Genomic DNA, 20,437 nt, shown 5'->3' on the forward strand with positions numbered 1-20,437 from the left:
GCCCCTCGCCGCCCCCGCCCCGACACTCACAGCCGTAGAAGGCGCGGGACATGATCTGTCTCTTCATGCTCTCACACAGCAGCCTGAGGGGCAACCTGGGGAGCGAGCTGGCTGAGGGCAGGCAGACTCAGCCCGCTGGCTGGAGGCCCCCCAGCTTAGGGCCCTAAGGTGCTGAGGGAGCCCCAGCCTTGCCTGCCTCCCACCCCCAGGCAAGCACCTATCAACACGCTGTTGTGTGTGCACAGCTGACCTAGCAGGAGGCAAGGTAAGGACCCCCCTCTCCTAGCCTGGGCCTCTGGGGTTCACAAGCTCAGGTGGAGGGGGGGACTGGGATGGGGAGGCGGGGCCAGCACTGCAGCTGGAATGCTGGGGAGAGCCTTAGAGAGTGGTGTCCTGTGTTCTGGGGCTCTCTCTCCACTGGGTCAGCCTGCCCAGTGGGCTCCCTGTCCACCCTACCCCTGAGGTCGGGCCACATCCATGGTGTCGAGGCCCCGGGGGGCGTAGAGCCAGGTGGCTGGAAACGCAGGGCCCTGGCCCCGGACTCTGGACCTCCACCCTCCCAGGCGGCCCTGCACCAGGGACTGGACTGACTGGATCTTGGTTTCCTCATGTGAACCTCGGGAGAAGCTCCCAAAGACCCTTAGGGGAACAGGCTGAAAAAGAAGTCATGGGTGGCAGAGAGCAGCCAGCAAGGCACCAACGCCATCCCCGGCCGACTCTGGCACGTGGCGTCCACCTGGGATCGGAGCTCGCCCGTGCTGACACCTTCCCCCAAGTGCTCGCATGCACTTTAGGATGGGAGGGACAGTATGATCCCCATTTCACTGGTGAGGAGACTGAGGCTTAAAAACAAAGAGACTCATAGACTGACTCAGTAACTTGCCAGCATTGTCCAGGTGCTGATTTAAAAACAGAACGAGACACCTGTACTCGACGCTGGCTCACAGTGGCCCTACAGAACAGAGTGACCGAGTCTCTATGTCTCTCTCCTTCCGGTTCCTGAGACTCATTCTTGATGGTAGCTGACTGCTTCATCTTTCTCCGGAGGAGCGGAGGGTAGGTTTGAACTGCTGACGTGGGGTGAACAGCCCACAGATGTATCTCACAGCCCCACCAGGGCTCCCAGGGCAGTGACTGGTGGAAGTGAAACAGGAACCTAACGGTGTCCAGCACCAGAAGCCACCTTGTCAAGTAAGTGACACAGGCCTTCAGGACAGCTGCGTACGCTCGTGCACACACATACACACACACACACACACACATGCCAGGCAAGAAGCTGGTGTCCCAGGCCCTGCCCACTCACCGGTCGGGGCCGCAGCTGCAGTGGTTGGGGGTGGCATACGGGGAGCTGTGGGACGAGCAGGAGGGGCAGGCGGAGCCCTGGCTGCACAAGGGCTCCAGGTGCCAGGCGGGCAGGCTGGGCCCGAAGCCCTGCATCTCGATCATATCTCCGGCATCTGGGGGCAGGAAGGGAGCCGAGGTCAGAGGCTTAGCAGGCCTCCTCCCCCTTGTGCCCCGCAGGATGCCCACCTTGGTGCCCAGAACTAGAATGTGGAAAACCACCAGGCGGTGTCTCCCTGGGACTAGAGCCCAGAGATGCAAATGGGGGAAGAGAGGGTGCCTGCCACCTCCTAGCTGCCACCAAGCCTCGGAGGATGGGCAGGTGTCCTTCTGGTCTTGAGAAAACACTCGGGTGTCGGGAAAGATGGCATTAGTCTCTCTCTGCTGGCAATGGGGCACACCTGGTTTCTCTTGAGGGAGGAGACCAAGAGGAGCCACCAAGGCCTGAGCGTCCTAGAGCGCTGCCAGCTGCTAGGCCTTCAAGGGTTCAGCTAGATCCTCTTTGGCAAACTCCCAGATGGGCAGGAAGGGCCTGGGAACACTGCACACTCCGAACCCCACCCCCTTCACCAGGGAGCCCTCACCAACTAAAGCCCCACAGGCACCCCAGAGCCACCTCTTCTGGCTGCAGGGTCCCAGATCTGGTGGCCAGAGGCGAAAACCAGGCCCCCACATCCCCTCCCTCCTGAGCTCCTCTGCATCCTCGCCTGGCTTAATGCACTCAGCAGGGGGCTGGGGGCCACACAAGCAAGCTGGAAAGCAGGTCACTGCCCCCAGACTGCCCGGCATGAGCGAGGGGGCGGCTGGCACCAGGACCAACCAGCTGAGTGCCAGTCCCAGAAGAAGATGCCCAGGCGCAGCCTCAGCAAAGACACAGCGACACTCCCAGCAGATGCGGCCTTCAGTCAGCCCAGCAGGCCTCACTTGGATCCCAAGACCTGGGGGGGCTCCAGGGTGGGGCGGGGAGGGGGCGCAGGGCATTGCTGGCAGAGGGGTTTCCCCGAGATGAAGCAGCCAGTGAGAGGCCCAGATGACGCAGGAAGAGGGGAGGCCACAGAGACTAGAACCAGGAGGGAGGGGTGTGAGAGACTTCCTTCACAGGGGCTCTCTGTCCTCGGAGGGTGGTGTGGAAATCCTCCAGCCCTGGGTGGGCCTGGGGAGGCAGGGAGCTGGACCTCTCCCAGGCTACTCTGCCTTGAGCTAGGACCCTCTTCCTAGACCAGTAGCAGGGATTTTGGTAGTTGCCTGACCCTTCAGCCCCACCGGGAGGCAAGACAGGGAACACACCTGATGAACAGGGGTTGCATTTCCAGGAGGGCTGCAAGCTATGTTCTAGATTGGGGGTGGAGGTGGGGGTGGAAATGGGGTGGGGGACAGTGCTGAGGCCCTGCAGCAAGCAGGAAAGAAGGCCAGTGGTGGGGGGCCAGGGTGGGGGCAGGCCCAGTCAGGCAAGCAGCAGGCAGCAGGCAGGCAGGTAGGGAAGGTTGGGAGGTGGGGGGCGAGGGGGCAGCGCATGCCCAGAAAGCAGGGCCCCATGAAGGGAGTCTCCTGGGGGCGATACTCTTTTCCTTAATTCTCCAGGAAGGAGCATCTTGGGTACTGCGGTCGGGAGGGGCAGTGGGCGGGGAGGGCAGGGTGCTGGGTCAGCTGGGACTCTGGCCTCTCATCTGAGCAGGAGGACAGTGTAAAGCAAACACTCAGGACCGTTGAACCACACAGCCCGAGACTCCGAGTGAAAGGCGCCTGACCTGGAGCAGAACTGGCGTGAACAGCGTCTCTGCTCGGTGGGTGGGGGGTGGGGGGTAGTGTTTTGGGGAGAGGCAGCAGGAGAGGTGGGAGGGGGGGGCCTGGACACCTGCCACTCGAGTCACATGCACAAGTCAAGCATGTTGCAGGCTGGAAGAGCCATGGCTAGCAGAACGGACTCAACAGTGTTGTCATTAAGGACTGAGGGGCAGTGGGGAGCTTCCCTCCCGCCCCCCACCCAATTCAGGGTTCTGCTCTTGGTTCTTCCCCTTTCCCAAGTCAGGGCTGCAAACGGGGTGGTCTGGCCTGCGGCATTCCCCCAGGGGATGGCGGACACCCCGAGGTCTCTGGTCCCTGTGAGACTGGAGGGCTTCCTGACCCTGGTGACCTCCGTCCCAAGGTAGGTCAGGCATGAGTTTCCTATTGCCAAGTTGGTCAAGACAGGGCTCCACGGGGACCCCCAGCCTGACCATCAGACTCTCCCAGGCGGTCCGAGGACTGAGGAGGGGCTCATGGGCCCCCTCAGAGCTCAGCAGTCCCTCGGGACTCAACAATAAGTTCAGCCCTTCTACCAAGGTTTGGGAGGCTGTAGTGTATGATATAAACCCTGGGGTGGGGGGGGGAAGCTCCCCCTACTGGAGGAACCGGAGGACGCACAGGTACCAGGCAGTGGGGGTGAGAAGGGGCCACTGCTGCCTGTGTGGAGGACTGGCTGTGCCTTCGTGCCAGGGATGGGCAGGGCTGAGGAATCAGGCTTCTTGGCAGAATTTTGCAGAAGCCTGAAGGGAGCGTTTGTTGTTTAGAGACACCCTCTGCAGGGGCATGCAAGAGAAGGCAGCAATTCATCAATGACATGAGGATGTGTGGGCAGAGGGAAGCAGACCCCCGGACTAGGGAAGTTCCCCTCGACTGTGCATGCTGCAGTTAACCCGTGGGGCTGGTCACTCTCCTCCCCTGACCTGACCTGACCTGACCCGTGGGCGCTCTGCTGTTTGCAGGGAAGGCCTACCCACTGCCTCCAGCCCGAGCCTGCCCAGCCTCCGCACACAGGAGGACACAGGACTCTGGGGTATGTACAACCTGCCTGCCCCAAGTCAGAGCTGAGCAGAGGCATCTCGGGGCTGAGAACTCAGGCTGCCATGCCCTGGGCCCGCCCACCTGAACATTGCAGCTGCTTCTAGACTTCCTTCTAAACTACCAGGCTGCCTTCCTGCTGGGGAAACTGAGTCCCAGGGTCTCTCTTGGTGGCCTCCGGTCCCCAGACGACCCACAGGATGGTCCTCCTGGCCTGTCCGTCCCTGGGTCCTCCCGCTAATTCGAAGGCTGGGTGCAGGGCCCGAGGAGACTGCCCTTCCAGTAGGCATGAAAGAACAGAAAGAATCACAGCCCTGGGCTGGCTGCCAATACAGTCCCGGCGGGGGGCAGGGAGACGGGGCTCCCTGGAAACTGCTGGCCAGTCCATGGCAGGTGGGGGGAGGGTCCTCTTCCCTCCTGGGTGTGACACCCTCTCCTTGCTGATCCAGTTAGGTATCTAGAGCCACCTGCCTTCTTCTCGCCAGCGCTCACCTGACCTGCCCCCAGATGCAAGGGACCACAGTTCCAAGGGGGGTCCCTTGGGCCCGAGTCCCGTAATGCCAACACTGCCGTTTGAGCCCCTGCGGTGGGTGTGTGGCAGGTGGGCCCGGAGGGGTGGGGTGGGGTGGGGGTGAGGGGGCAGGAGAAGGCGAGGATAAGAACCTTTCATCGGATTGGGAGCTGTGAGGTTCCGCGAGCAGATCATTGAGAGCATCGCGTGTAGCTTATCCTCCTCTTCCTCATCATCGTCCACCGAGGCCGCGCGGCTGGCCGCTAGGTGGTGGTAGTTAATAGTGACTGCTCAAAGAGAACAGCGAGAGAGGCGAGGGCGTGAGGACCAGACGCCCTCCTCCAGGTGAGGGGGATGGAGGTTAGGGTCACCTGGAACCTGCGGACAGCTTACTGGGGGGGGGAGGGGGATATATGGGAGAAAGGGGAAAGATGGAGGCAGCTACAGAGTTCCACTCTTGCACAAGTTCCTCCTGAAGAAGGAGAGAGGAGAGGACTGAGGGGGCAGCGAGGGCAGGGCCAGCAGCTCAGGACTCATCAGCCCGGGCCAAGCCTAGCTCCCCAGGGGCCGATAATCCTGTTCATTCTCCCCCTCGTTCACGCCGGGTGGGACCACATCTCAGGATCACCCTAAGTCCCTGCTCAGGTTCTAAGTGGACCTTCTCCCCCTCTGAGTGGTTCCTGATCTGGTTTCCTCTCTGGGCCCTGGCTGCCCCTCGAGGGCAGGGGTCCTTGGCGAGTGACGTGAACAGAACTGGGACATGCCCAGGCTTGCAGAGGGACATGCAGATGGACTGATCGAATCTGAGGAACCGCTCAAGTGGAAAGAAGTGCCAGGTCCGCAAATGCATTTTGGCTAAAGTCACACCAGGCACATCTCGGTGTCTGTGTGTGTGTGTGGGGGGGGGGGGGTGTCCCTACCTTGTGTGCCCTCCAAGTCTGTTGGGACTGCCCCTGCTGTGGCTAGATATATGGCCTGGGTCATCTCTCACCTAATAAGGCAGCGTGTGGGTTATAGGGCATTTCCTCTGAGGCAGAGCAAGTTAAGGGTTAAAGGGCAAGGCAGCTAGGTGGAGAAATGCTCTGGGTTGGCAGAGTCCCTGACTTTAAATGCAAGGAGAGCAACCCTGGCCCAGGAGTAGCAGCAGCAGGGGCGGCGGCACTCAGCGCAGGAGGAAGTGTCCATGTCAGGAGAGACCGGAAGCTACACCGCCTCTGGCCCCGGGAGTGTGTCCAGGGCGCAGGCAGGCAAATGAGCCAAGACCTGGAAACAGGTTCCCTGAGGTCTGAACTGACTTCAGGCTTCTCAGCAACCAGAGGCCCCTGGCCTGTTCCAAGTGCCTCCCTCCGCCCCCCACTGTCTTTAGACTGTCCCCCGACTCCAGCTGAGTCACCTCTGGCCAGCAGCTGGGTCCTGGAGGCCTGGGGCTACTGAACAGTTTGCACCCAAAGGCAGCACCGCGTCTGCTCAGGGAAGGCCGTGGGGAGCAGGTGGCAGGTCAGGAGGGATGGACAGTTCTCTTTCCTCAGTTCCTGGGCTCTCCACACTCTTAACTGAGGGGACCTGAGAGAGGATTGCACAGCAATGCCTGGGTCTGCTGAGCTAAGGGTCTCAGGGGAAAGAGGGGTGAGGGTGGTGGGAACAGCTAGACAGGACAGGGGTGACTTCTAGGGGAAGATCCATTGTGGAGGTTAAGGCACCTGCCTTAACCTGGCCGGCTGGCCCATAGGTCTGTGTTCCATCTGCCTGCTTCTGCCCCTCCTGGGAGCAGTGCCCTCCCACCTCCCTTAGTGTCTCTCTCTCCTCCTGGCTGGCCGGCCGGGAGGGTGGGGAACACTCACTGCGCTCGTTCCTGTGGCCGGGATAGATAATCCGGAACACGCAGTCTGAGGCCCGCCCCAGGCCCATCTCCTCCACATCCGCCGACCGAACGCTGCTTCGCTTCCGCAGCTTGGGGAACACCTTCCCCTGTGGAAGGACCGAGGAGGGAGGGTGGGGCAGTCAGCCTGGAAAGGGCAGAATCTGGGCCCTAGGGTCCCTCCTCAAGTGTCTCCCAGGAGGACAGTGTGGGGACAGGAGAAGGTGACTGGAGGAACCCCTGTCCCCCACTGCCCACCCCCAACGCCTCCCTTCACCGAGGCTCCCAAGCCTGGCAGTACCTTTCCATGCTGGGTCCAGAGCGGGGGCTCTAGCTGTCCCCTCGGCAGGAGCCCATTTTCCAGACAGGACAGGAAGGACAGGAGGTGGCCCCCCTGGGGGAAGTGCAGCGGTGGCCTCTGGATGCCATCCTGACCCACCAGCACCAGCGTGCCGCCGCTTTCTGGGGGCAAGGACAGCAGTGAGACCAGGCCAGGCCGAGCCCGGTCAGGGGTGACAGCAGGGCGCTCGCAGGACGAGGGGGGCTTACTCTGCTGGTGGCAGTGGATGCAAACGATCTGATTGAAGGGCACCACCAGGGCATAGTCCCAGTAAACACTGGAAAGGAACCAGGGAGGTGTCACTGTGTCCCGAGACCTCGCCTCACCCCACCAGCCCCCGAGGACAAGATGACCACAGCCAAGATGTGACCCTAAGCCAGCCCTGTCCCTCGGGGCACCCAGCCTGACAAAGCTGGCTGTCGAGAGCTTGGCTCGGGCAAACGCCTTTGTGCCCTGGCCTCGCTCAGCCTTAGAGAGTGTGGGCATCTCTCCAGGTGGCCTCTCCCCGCCTGTCTGGCAGTCTTTGCCTCGAGGGGCAGTACTGGGCCCCTCCCTGGCTCCCTGGAAGGACCCCTGTAGCCCCCCCACCCCACCTCTTTTCCAGCTCGGAGTCGTCCAGCGCCCCATTCATGAGCTGGTTGGGGGTCCATTTCAGAGTGAGGCTCTCTGCAGACTGGTGGAGGGAGAGGTAGCCAGGGACAGCCTCCATGTCCTCCTTCTGCAGCGAGACACAGCGGGGAGGAGACGGTGAGGGCGGAGGGCTGTGGAGCGGTGGCCTGTGATTCCTCAGGTGGGAGCAGGGCACCCAGGGTAGGCCAATTAGGGGGCCCTGGGCGGAGACGGGCAAGAATCGGGGAACAATCTTTCTCATGGGCATCTGCCTCCACTTGTTGGCCTTGGGCCCTTGGCTCTGTCCTGTTGTTCTTCTGCAGGCCAGGTGTCCACCCAGTTGGCTCCACTCCCAACCCCCACAACCCCAATGTCCTGGTTCTTGGTTAGCTGGAGCGGAGGCCACGCCTGATTCCCACCTGCGCAGGACTGGGCATGAGTCTAAGAAAACAGTGGGGGGAAGGGGGACCGGTGTCCCTTACTCTCTGGCTCAAGCCCCCTAAGGAAGAGAATAGCCGTGACAGGCGGGCCCCCGGTTTGGGACCCAGGAAGCTGGGCTAGTGGGGTGTCCTACCGGCTGCACCAGCACGTTGTTCTTGCCGTAGAGCAGCCGGGTCCTGGAGTTCTGGTGCAGGGACTCCACGTACTCGCGGGCGCAGGCGGCCAGCCTGTCCTCAGAGGCACTGCCGCTCGAGTGGCGTTTTCGGATCTGCAGGGCAAGGCAGGCTCAGGCCCGGCCTTGTGGGTGGAGAGCCTCAGGGTGTCCGTGGCCGCTTTCTCTGTCGGGCCCTTGGGTCCTTCCTGCCCCTAGCTTGTTCTCCTGGCCTGTGCCAATGTGGGAGAAGCCCCTGGGCTGGTCATGATCTTGGGGGCATCTCCAGGACCCACGTGGGAGCGGGGGCGCTTTGAGGAATTCCTCCCGGCAGACCTGGGGACGCGGCCTGAGGTGCACACACGGGGTGGGGAGAAGGGTGCCTACTTACTCCGAGGGCTGGACGCTTTGCAGGGGAGTCCTGGCGACTGGGGGGCCCTCGGATCCGGTGCCTCTGGACTAGCTCCTCTGCGGAGGGGTCGGTCCAGTAGTGATCGGCAGTCTTGAGCTTGGTGTACTCCAAGGCACACGGTCCCACTGCGGAGACAGGGGCAGCCAGCTCCTGACACCCCCCCACACACATCACCCCCACCCCCACCCCCCAGCTCCAGCCAAGCCCAGACCCCTGTACCCTCGGGCTCACCTAGGAGAGAGGCCAGGATGGGCCCAAACACGGGGTCTGCCAGCAATGCCTCCTTCTCATAGTACTTGCTGCCAGGAGGGGAGAGGGGGGGACTGCTGCGGTTGTCAGATTCACCTTAGGGCAGTCAGGGGCCCCAAGAAGGGACATCCCCACGGAGATCAAGTGGACACCAGCCACCAAGAGACACGAGTGCACATGGACCGCTCGGACGAGGGCTGAAAGTTCACGGTGCTTCCAGGGGCTCAGAGGGCAGACGATGCCTCCTGGCCAGCACGCGTGGCTGTCCAGCAGCAGAGGAGGGGGCTGCAGGGCTGAGGGGGGGCTGGTGAGGGAGGAGGGGCTGCCAGGTATGTGGGTGCGGGGGAAGTCACCTGCAATTTTCCACCAGGTACTGCACAATCCTGTCTAGCACCTTCGTGAGGAGTGCTGTTCGGACCCAGATGTGCTTCCAGGCCTGCGGGCTGAGGACTGGGGCCTTCCCCCCAGTGGAGCACTGTCTCCGCAGGGTCTCCTGGCCGGCCCCAGCCAGTTTCCTGCTGAGAGAGGGAAGGCTTCATGGGGAGGCCTGGGGTCAGGCTGTGGGGACTAGGGACACTGGGAATGGGGCTTAACACAAACAAACAACAAGCCAAACCAAACTCACTGCCATAGTCGGCTCCGACCCATAGCAACCCGACAGGACAGGGTAGAACTGCCCCTGCGGGTTTCTGAGACTGGAACTTTATGGGAGGAGAAAGCCTCATCTTTCTCGTGTGGAGCGGCTGATGGTTTCAAACTGCTGACCTTAAGGTTAGCGGCCCAACCTGTAACCACTACGCCACCAGGGTTCCTGGTGGAAGCGGGACGAGGTGCCACCAAATGACAGCCCAGAGGACTGAGCAGGCTGGGGTCTTAGAAGTAGGGAACAAAGACATGAGGCCCCCACAGGCGGCCAACCCTACACACACACACACACACACACACACACAGAGGATGGCTGGTCCTTTACATAAGAAGCCCTATGCAGAAGTGGCCCGGAAGCCAACCTTCAGAGAGGTGAAATGCCAGGTGGAAACAGCCGAAGGGAGGGGTGGGGGGCTGGCCCAGGGCTCACCTGCCCTCCACCTGCTGCTGTAGCTCCTGGACCTGGTGGCAAATCTCCCCAGCCACGGGGCAAGTCTTCCCCACCTTGGTGAACAAGGCTGCCATCTTGTCGCTGCGCAGGAAGCCAGCAGCGCGGCGCCTCAGCTGATGCAAGAAGCATGCCTCCACCGCGCCTAGGCCGGCAGAGGAGAAAGACCACCTGAGCCTGGGCTGGAAGGGCTGACGGCAGCGCCCCCACAGGCCCTGGGAGAGGAAGAGGTGCCGAGCAGGCCCTGACCTGACTAGCCCTGGATGAGGGCTTCTCAAGCTCGAGCAGGCTCGGCAGATAGACTGAGAAGGGCCTGGCCTCCTTCATCCCTCTCCTGGGCATTTATACAGCTCCTAAGCAGCGCAGCCCTGCAGGACAGAGCTGCCTGCTCCAGGCGGTACGAGCAATTTTGGCCCCGACCTGAGGGTGGGTGTGGGCAGCACCAGCAGACCTCTGATAGATGGCAGGGGGCGAAAGCAGTCCCACCGCCCTCAGCTCTCTTGGAGAGCGTGGATGCTGTGGTTGCTAGGGAACGGGCTCTGGAGAAGGAACTGAAATATTGATGAAGCCGCTGCAGAGATCAGCCCCGACGGCGGCCCCTGAATTATTGATGAGCCCAGCAGCCGGGAGTGAGAGGAGCTCTCCAAGTTCCATGCAGGGAGGGCTTCCCTTGGCTCATTCATGTTTTCAGGGCCCAGGACTGAGCTCGCTGACTTCCAGGACGACCCAGGAAGGAGAGAGAAGCTGGAAGGACCATGGGCTGCCCCGGGCATGTATAAACCAACAACCCCACACTCGGGGCGTTGAGTCCAGTCCACTCGCAGCAACCCTGCAGGGCAGGGGACGGCGGCTTCTGTGAGCTCCAGAGCCTGCCACTCTTTATGGAAGCTGAAAGACTTGTTTTTCTCCTACGGAGAGGCTGGTGGTTTTGAACTACTGACCTTGCAGTTAGCAGCTCAATATGTAACGACTCTGCCTCCGGGGTTCCTATGTATAGACTCTAAGAACATTAGTGTGGGTGGGAGTGGCGGGGAGAGGGCTGACTGTTCTGAAGGTAAGGCCGCTGTTTTACAAGAGGGAAAAGCCTGAAGGAAGAGAACGCTTGGTCTTGGTCGCAGTCCTACAGTGAGAGCCAGGATTAGGCCCCAGGACACCAAACACTGACCAGAGCCCCCTTCCCCATCTTATCCAGCCTCTGTGGGTTGGGGGGAGGGGCACAGGTGGGGGATGGGGGGAGGCTCTGCTCTCATTTTGCAGGTGCCCTTTTGGTTGTGTGAATTATGCATTGGGCTACCTGCAAGGTCAGCAGTTTGAACCCATCGGCTGTTCCAAGGAGAACGATGAGGCTGTCTATTGTCATAAAGATTTACAGCCTGGAAATCTGAAAGGGAGCAGTTCTAGCCTGTCCTATAGGGTCACGATGAGTTGGAATCGACCCGATGGCAGTGGGCTGTTCACGTCAATCGAAACAGCGCTGAGCTGGAAAGAGCCTGGGTCTGGAGTCCGAACAGAATCTGAACCCTAGGAGAAAGGGCTGAATGTCCTGAGACTCAGCTTTATCATCTCTGAAATGGGAATAGCACTTCTGAGGCCTGGGGTGAAACGTTGGGTGAGGTAAAGTCTGTAAGACACCTTAGTCCCCGGTCTGGCACAAAGGAGACATTTGCTTCAAATGGGTCCCTGATACCATCCATGTTCTGTGCGGGCTCTGTCCCATGGACCTGTATTATTCCTCTGCCCCTGCCAGGGGAGGGGGAGCGAGGGGGGGATGGGCAGGAAGAGGAGGCCTTGGAACAAGGAGCTGAGGGCTCATCACACTATTTTAGGGGTTGTTAGAATATGAATCCTGGACTGAGGAAATCATCGTGAAAAGTCAAACGTCGCAGCCCTTTGTGGCGTTCATTTACAGTAAGGGACAGACAGCCACCATGGAGCTCTAGGGGGGTTTCGTTTACCCTCCCCTCAACTGGCGACAAGAAGCTGGAGGACGGCCGGCCAGCTGAGTGAGAGCCTCGGAGGGGAGGGGGGCGCAGGGTCCTGCTGGAGGCCCCCGGCTTGAGCCTGGAGAATGTGACTTTACAAGGGCAGCCCTGCTGCCAGGGTGAGCTCAGCCCTCTGCATGCACATACGTGCCTTTATATCCACGTCAGCGTGGATGAGGGATCCTGGAGCTTCCCACACACTTTTAGACGCTCCTTCAGGGGACATGAGGGGGGGAGGTTGGTGTGAGTACCACACAGCCCTTGCATGGTCAGTCCCTCGGGACCCTGAAGGTCTGTGTGACCCTGGGCTGTACACACACACCCTTTCCAGAGCTGAGAGCAGCAGCACTGAGCAGGGTCAGCGTGGTAGCAGGCCTGCAGGGAATCATGTGCCTGGGTGCTGTGACTAATTGCCGGGATAATGAGTCATTAGCCTTCCCACCTTCCCCAGGCACAGCCAGGCTGGGAGGTGGGGATGGCGGGCACACACATACCCAGCCTGATGGCCTCGCCCACCCTCCCTGCCAGCCTCGGAGTGCCGGCACTGTGGCTCTCTGGGGGAAGAGGCAATTACTGCAAGCAGGGGATGCAGAGAGAAGCCCAAATATCACACCCAGCCCCACCAGCTCACCCCATGGCCCCCAAGTTCCTTCTGTGAGAATATGGGCAAGGTGCCAGGCAGCATCTGCGGAAGAAGTGAGGATGCTCACTCCTCAATTTCCCAAGCCAAGTAAACGAGCCTGTGCCAGGTACTCTTCACCCAGTTGCATGGGTTCCCGGGCCAGAGGCTGTTCAGATTAGACAACACTTACGGGGGGTGGGGGGGGGGGAAGGGGGGAGGCACACGCACACACACACTCCCACTGAGAACCACAACACACAACCAAGATGGTTACTGGGGGCTCTGTGGGGCCACCCCCAAAAAGAAAAAGGTAAATATTGAGAATCACTATTCTAAGCAAGTGGGCTTCTGGGAATTTCCGACCCCCCAGAAAAAAAACAAATGACTCACTGCCACTGTATTGACTCTAAGTCATAGCGACCCACCCCATAGGGCAGACCAGAACTGCATTTGTGGGCATCCAAGGCTGTTCTGTATGAAAGCAGATAGCCTCATTGTCTCATTTTTCTCCTGCTGAGCGGCTGGTAGATTTGAACTGCTGACCTTGGGGTTAATAGCCCAATTGGCCACTCAGCTTTATTGTGTGCAAACTTGTAGTCCGCTTCAGTGACTCACATAAGGGAGTAGTACTTTGTTCCCCTAGAGGACCTATAACTTTCAACTTCTAATACCTGACCTCAAAAAGTTTAAGAACTTCTAAGACCTTCGTTTGAGCTGAAACCCTAGTGACTGAAATAGACAAGACAGACGGACAGATAGGCAGACGTTCTGTTCAGGAAACACCCCAGGTAGCTGCTCCTCTTTAGGCGACGTTTCTTAAGAGAGTGGTCTGTCCTGTCCCCGTTATCTCCACCTCTCCTCTGCGTTGCTTCTTCCCCTTTACAATTTCATTCTGGAGAATTCCAACCATGTACAAAGGAGGGTGTCCTAACACCCCCATGTACCCATCACCTAACTTAAAAACGATGATCAACCCCCCCACAAAAAAAAACACGATGATCCAATCAAGACCACTTGTTTTTCGGCTGGACCCCCTCCCACCACTCTTTTCCTTCCCTGGGAACTATTTTGAAGCAAATTTTCGGTATCACATATTCATATCTTGAGATAGTTCAGCATGTATCTCTATAAGGTACAGATTCGTTAAAAGCATGTCCGTAATGCCTTTGCCATGCCTACAAAATTAATAATCCCTTAATCCATCAAATAGTTAGTGTGCAAGTTTCCCTTATTGTTCAGATGCTCCAAACTCCCAGAAACATGGATTCCCAGGTGGAATCCCGGAGGCAGTTCTCGGAGGCTTATGGAGAAGGCTGTAAGAGCAAAGTAGCATGTCATTGGCTGTGATGGCGAAGCACTATTTTTTGAGCATCTGCCGCATAACAAAGCAAATTAAACTCGCTGGCAATGAGTCAAGTCCAACTCACACTTATCCTAGGTAGGGTTTCTGAGATTGTCAATCTTTACGGGAACCACCAACCTCATTTTTCTTCTGTGGAGCAGCTGGTGTGTTTGAACTGCCGACCCTGAAGTTAGCTGCCCAAAGCCTAACCCACAATTTCCCTAAGGCTCTTCACTGTATACCAGGCAACTGCCATCTGCTTTACTCTTTTAATTCCTTATCGGACTTTCGGGGTGGGCTCGGACATGCTGAGCATCTTGGTCACACACTACTGACGAGTACTGGATGTGAAGCCAGGTCTCCAACTCACTGCCATGGAGTTGATGCCGACTCATGGCAACCCTATAGAACAGGGTAGAACTGCCCTTGTGGGTTTCTGAAACGGTAACTCTTTTTTTAAAAATTTAATCCCCTCCCCCCCAGACTGTAACTCTTTACCCTTGGAGTGGCTGCTGCTTTCGAACTGCTGACCTCGCAGTTAGCAGCCCAGCAAGTAATCACGACACCACCACTCTGAACCCAAGTCAGTGAGTCCAAAGTGCCAGCTTCGGACAACCGCCAGGCCGTGCCCCAGAACATTTTGGAATGAAGGGCAACAAGTTATCCTGGGAATGAGCATTTGGAAGGAATCCCTTTTCCCGAGGGGAGACAGGCTACGGCCCCTGGGAGTCTGAACTGCAGAACGTGCTGGTGCTGTGATACCGGTGTTGCAACAGCCCAGGCTTTGCCCTGGCACCTGCCTCAGTTCGAGCTTATTTGCATCTCCTCGCCCTTCCCCGGGAAAGCTGCCTGTGCTCTGGCACAGGCCTTCCAGGCTAATGAAAGCTGCTTAGCAACAGGGAGCTGGTTAATAAAGCTCTGATGTTACTCCCGGCTCCACAGACTCCACCCCCGGCTCCCATTACCACTCAGCCTCGGCCGGAAACCACCCTCAGGTGAAGGCAGAGGAGGGACTGGGGGAAGCCTGGTGCCTGGGCCCCACCCACTATGTCTCTGGAGGAGGGGTCATTTAGGAGTTGGGGAATGGCCCCATTAAGTCTGTCCAGGGTCTCTCTCTGGGCCTCAGATACGACTGTTATGAATACGGAGTTCAAAAATGAAACTTGGAACTATTTGGGGCTTAACCCTGACCTCGAGTGCTCTGCCCCAACCCTAAAGTTAGAAACAGGGCCGAGGGCACATTGGCCTCCACCTGGGGGTTCAGGAAGCTACCAGCAAAGCAAAGCATGAATTCGATTCAATAATTAGTCTTTACATTAAGATACTTATGGGAATGCCGAAGGCTGCATTATGGAGTAAAATGCTCTCTTTGTAACCTGGTCAGTAAGGATCTCCTCCCTTGTTGGCAGGGTTGGAGCTATTTTCTAAACCCCACTCTCTGCCGTGGGAGAGGGCAGTCACACTGGTCCCGGTCCTCCCCGTCACACAGTAGGAGGGTGTGTGTGAGTGAGGAAACCCCCTCCTTGCTCAGCCTGGTGTGCCAGCAAAGCTCCTTTGGAAGGTTTCTATTTGCAGCGCCCCAACCACTTCTGGACAGACAGGTTTCAGAACCTGCACAACAAGCTCACATGGCTCGTCTCCCGTGGGTACCAAGCAATGGTCTTTTCAATCGGCTCACACGTGTGTGAAGGTGGGACGGTGAATCAGGAAGACCGAGGAAGAATCGAAGCGTGTGAGTTCCGGTGCTGGCTCCAAGACTACTGAAAGTACCATCGACTGCCAAAAGAACACGCAGCTCTGTCTTGGGAAAAGCACAACCAGAATGTTCTTAGAGATAAGGATGGCGGGACTTCGCCTCACATAGTTTCGACATGTATTCGGAGGGACCAGGATCCATGCTTGGTAAACTCGAGGGGCCGTAAAAAAGAGGAAGGCCTGGCGAGATGGATTGGCACAGCGCTCCAACACCAGAACACTTGTCAGGACGGTGCCTGACCCGGCTGGGTTTTGTTCTGTTGGACCTACCTCAGAAGTGACTGGCTAGCACCTAACAACACGGGCAACAGGAACAAGGTCTGGCCAAGGTCTGGCCACCACGCCTCTGGGACTACCCAGGGTGTGGCCTTGGCCCTCGAGTCCCTGTGTTCCCACGCTAAGGTTCTCCAGGAAGGTTGCGTTTCTGGCTCAAATGTCTGTATTCTAAGGAAGTTCAGAGAAGCTTGTCTTGCCCAGACCCCACCTTCCTCTGCCAAGAGCAGAGGGGCCAGTGCAGAGCCGAGGTGGCCAGTGGTTCCCAACCGGAAGGTGGCTTACCGGTTGCTACTCTGTTCGATCCATCCCTCAGCACATTGTCTAGATGCCTGTTTCTCCCAGAACAGAGCTGGGTCCGGCATATGGTAGGACAGCAGCAAGATGCAGGGGAAGACTGAAGGTGCATTCCAAGGGGCTGAGAGAGGTGGGTGTATCTGGATCTCCAAAGAGTCCCTGGGGTGCATTTCCATCCCATTGCAATCTATTCTCTGCCACTCCCCAAGAATCCCGGAGGATGACTCCCCTGTGTGATGCACTGCAAATGCTGCCAGGCAGCAAATGCGGTGAACAATCACTGCTTTAAACCAAACCACATTTTAAGGTCACGTAGGGATTGATGGCAGCACTGACCACTGATTTTGCCAGACGTCTGAAGGGCTCCCAAGCATCCTTGTTTGACTGAGTGTTAGAATGTTGGCACCCTCTCCTGCTAACAGCTATTTCAATAGCTGTACACAGAGCTCAAGGCTCAGGCAGCAGACTGGCAGTGGCTTGCAGACGCCTTTTGTTTGGCCCACACAATTTTCTTTTTTAATGGGAATTAGTTGTCAGAATGAGAACTGGGAAATTTCATAGGAAAACCCAGACTTCTGGCTTCTCTCACAATAAAGCAGATCGTGACAAGCCCAAGCTCACATTTCCATGGGACTGGCCAGGGGGCACTGCGTGCCAGGGGGCACCCCGGCCCGGCCACCCCCTATCGCTCAGACCCAAACCAACCAGCTCTCCTTGTGGCTGAGCCTGTCGGCATTAAGTCCGCAGCGCGCATGAACTGAAGGCCAGCACTGGAGGCCACGGTTCCCTTGTAAACAGGGCTCTTTGGCTTCTGGGCTGAGTTTAGAATCCTGGGGAACTTGAGGGTCCTTGTATTTCAGCAACTGAAACCAGCTACAAGCAGGAATAGACATTGGCGTGTGATTGTCCTGCCTGCTATAAAGAGCCCTGGGCTTCGGGGCAAGAGCCCTATTGCTTCCTGGGGGTTCCCGGTCTGCTCCAAAGAGAGCTGACAGAAGTCCCCCACAATGGCCAGAATATGGGGCGCTGCTACCAGCTTCTCTTCTCCCAGCCCCTTTTCCCTCACTCCCCCACAGCCACCCGCACGTGGCGCCCAGGCACAAGCTGTGAGCTGTTTGTTCCACTTTCCCTGTCTCATGTGCACGCATCCCGACTGGTGAGATTGCCGGGGGCCAGTGCTCTGGGTGAAGCTTAGCCCCAAGCCGGGGACCAGTAAGGCAGCCAGGAGAGCCCTTTTGGTGACAATGACAGACATGGGCCAGAGACTATAAATCCTTACCGGAGCAGTTAGCCCCCCAATAATACTTAACCCAACGTGTCACCAGGGCTCCTTATTGTGAGACGGGCCTACTCTTTTGGTTTCCCTTCCCTTCACACAGGCTCTGCCCAAGACCAGGTGTGGTCATACTTACCCCTTGCCATCCTGGGAATCATGATGTAATCACAAAGAACTGGGGGGACTTACCTCAAGGGGCTGGTTGATGGTGACAACATTCTGCAAACTTACCCCATGCCCCCCATACCCAAAGAAGATGCAAGTACAATTCGTTGTGAGTGCTTACAATGCTAAGGTGAGAGACGTTAGGGACCTTGTCCCCATGACACCATGAGGACCACCAGGGTCCACATCAAGTCTGGCACTCAGGGCCTGCTCACACGGCCCCACCACCTCCTCTCCACCTGTCACCCTCACCACCTCTGCTTACTGACTGGCATCAGAAGGTCTGGGTTGAGGGCCCAGGAACCTGTATTTTAACAAGCCCTTGACAATGATTCCGATGCACAGCACACTACCTGTTAGCATCTGCTGTATTCGAACGGGCTTCCAAAAGCCTGTGGTAAAATGTAATTAAAAGAATGGAATTTCCCCATGAACATCATGAAGCCCCTTCATATTCAGCTATGCATTTGGTTTCCATCTGTCCCCTCCAACAGAATGGACGCCTCCAGGGCAGAGGCTTAGCCAGTGAGGTCCGAGCTTCCTCCCAGACTTGCTGAGTACTTGTTGATGAACTGACTGGAAGAGCAGCCACCTGCCTCACCACCCTGCCGTCAAAGCCTGGGGTTCCTCTCTGTGCCTTACTGTCCTTCCCCCCAGAAATGCACAGCCGCCCTCCTCTGACACCCAACACCGGTCCCAGAGGCGAAGGAAAACAGCAAACAGGTGGCAAACGGCTCCATATCCCCTCAGAAAGAGAATGGGGAGGAAGTTGCATTACCCAGAAAACCAAGAAAACCCCGTGTGGGTAGACAGGCACGTTTCGTTTCTACGACAGAGAAGTCGACCCACTGAGGAGGAAGCAACCGTGTGCTGTGGGCCATCTCCGCCTGGCTAGCCTACATGCTGGTTCACTGCATCCAATCGATGCCTGGAGAGTGGGGAAGGGCCACAGGGTGGGGTTAATTGGAAGTTGAGATGTGACCTAGGAAACGTCCCAAAGGCACAAGCCTCGGCCCAAAGTTAACACGTGAGGAGGAAGCAAAGCACTGGCTCTCAAATCCGAGGCAGTGGCCCTCAGATGGGTACCCCAAACCAGCAGCATCAGAATCACTCGCTTGTCAGAAATCCAAATTCCTAGGCCTGACTCCAGACCAAGTGGAATCAGAAAGTCTGGGGCGAGAGCCCCAGACTCAGTTTTAACAAGCGCTTAAGGTGGTTCTGCAGTCGGAAAGGTCCATAGTTCAAAACCAGCAGCCACCCTGCAAGGGACAGACCGGCCTTCTACTCCCGTAAACAGTTGATAGTCTCAGAAACTCATGGGACAGACCTACTCCGCCCTAAGAGTCGACCTCGACTTGACAGCAGTGGATTTGGAAGGTGATTCAAAGGAGCCCAAGTGGTGCAGCAGGTTAAGCACCACCGAGTTAACCAGAGGGGCAGTGGTTCAATCCCTTTGGCTGCTCCTTGGGGAATAAGGAGGCAGTCTGCTTCCATGAGATGCACTCCTGGAGCAGCTCTCCTCGGTCCTTCCAGGGCTGCTGGGAGCCAGAACTGACTTGTGAGTTTGGGTTAAGGTGATTCTGGGTGGCACTGACATTTGAGAACAGTTATCCTAGAAGTTGGAAACATACAAATTCCTGATCGAGCTTCCATCAGCGTCACTGTCAACACCAAATCGTGTACCTAACAAAACTGGACCGGCAGATGTTGGATTATACAGCATTGACGGCCACTAGAAAAACCCAGGTGACATAGTGCTTCGGCCACATGGGGCTGCGAACTACAATACGAGGTCCTCAGCCCACCGGCCGCCCCGTCCACGTTGACTCAGGGTGGACACCACCAGCTGCTCTGTGGCACAGAAAGACGTGGCTGTCGACTCCCGTAAAGAGTTACAGTCTCGGAAACCCACAGGGCCGTTCTACCGTAGCCTATAGGGTCACCGTGGGTCAACATGGACGCCTCGACGCGATGGCAGTGAGTTTGGCTTTGGGGTTTAAGAAAAGTCTAGTTATATATACCTGTTCACACACACTCTCTCTGTCTCTCGGATCTTAATTCAGCAGATCCGAGAGGGGCTCTGGGAGAGACCAGAAGCTCCGAGTTGATCGTGGCTGGCAGCCGTTTTTGAGAACTACGAAACTTGAGGACTCACCTCTCCCTGGATCCAGGAAGGTGTCCTGCCCTCCGTTCTAAGCCCAGGAGGCACACCTCCCACCACCCTAACCCCCAGGTACTCACTCACCACACAGAGCGATGATGTGACTGCTGTCTTCATGCACAAACTTCCTGGTGACAGCCTCCTCCATGATTTGCTTCACCTAGGGCCAAACAGGCAGCATAACTGTCATGTACATGTGAACATATCTCTAGTTCCCGGTCAAAGGCCTATGTGCAAGTAAATAGCTTGGCTCTGCCCTCCTGCCCGGGATAGGGGATAGGTCCCGCGCAGAGTAAACGGATGGCAGGGATAGGGAGGCAGGGAAGAGCACTTCCAATAATCCCACAAACCAAGCTGGCAGGTGTTCTCCCTCCGGAGGAAGTGCCCTGCTGTGGAGAGCAGGGCTGGGTGTTATTTGCTCATCTGAACTCAGCTGGAGGGCTGCGGCATGGACTCGCTGTTCTTTAGGGGCAGACTGTCACAGGCTGTCAATAAACAACCTGTCCCTCTTGCTCTCTTCCTTCTTGGAGGTTAGGGAACGGCATCTGGCCAGGCCGTAGGGACACTGTCAACATGCTCACAAGCCTGGGCTTTTCATCTCGGTGTGAAAGTCCTAGCGTTCTCAGAAGCAACAAAGTCCACATGGAAGAAGCACACCAGCCTGTGCGATCACGAGGTGTCGAAGGGATCAGGTATAAGGCATCATCAGAACAAAAAATCTTACCATAGTAAATGATGG

The 20,437-nt window shown here is 57.7% G+C and overlaps 1 protein-coding gene across 2 annotated transcripts in view; it reads right to left on the bottom strand.

Annotated features, from left to right (window-relative positions):
• The window catches only part of SGSM2 (small G protein signaling modulator 2), a 26,883-nt gene extending 6,781 nt beyond the window's left edge, over positions 1-20,102 (bottom strand). Inside the window, exons 1-14 of one of the 2 annotated variants that reach the window (XM_045299726.1) lie at positions 20,049-20,102; positions 19,783-19,858; positions 9,808-9,970; positions 9,086-9,250; positions 8,715-8,782; positions 8,463-8,608; positions 8,054-8,188; positions 7,464-7,588; positions 7,080-7,147; positions 6,832-6,992; positions 6,514-6,640; positions 4,825-4,959; positions 1,304-1,457; positions 31-95 (exon numbers count right to left, since the gene is read on the bottom strand). In XM_045299726.1, coding sequence (XP_045155661.1) covers positions 31-95; positions 1,304-1,457; positions 4,825-4,959; positions 6,514-6,640; positions 6,832-6,992; positions 7,080-7,147; positions 7,464-7,588; positions 8,054-8,188; positions 8,463-8,608; positions 8,715-8,782; positions 9,086-9,250; positions 9,808-9,970; positions 19,783-19,846 — 1,576 coding nt within the window. In that variant the 5' untranslated portion in view covers positions 19,847-19,858; positions 20,049-20,102. The remainder of the gene's footprint in view (positions 1-30; positions 96-1,303; positions 1,458-4,824; positions 4,960-6,513; positions 6,641-6,831; positions 6,993-7,079; positions 7,148-7,463; positions 7,589-8,053; positions 8,189-8,462; positions 8,609-8,714; positions 8,783-9,085; positions 9,251-9,807; positions 9,971-19,782; positions 19,859-20,048) is intronic. The other variant, XM_045299727.1, reaches the window with a different exon arrangement.
• Between the last annotated feature and the right edge of the window lie 335 nt (positions 20,103-20,437).

Source organism: Echinops telfairi, unplaced genomic scaffold (genome assembly GCF_000313985.2).
Source record: "Echinops telfairi isolate 266 unplaced genomic scaffold, ASM31398v2 ScPeMD7_7458;HRSCAF=8496, whole genome shotgun sequence".
NCBI lineage: Eukaryota > Metazoa > Chordata > Mammalia > Afrosoricida > Tenrecidae > Echinops > Echinops telfairi.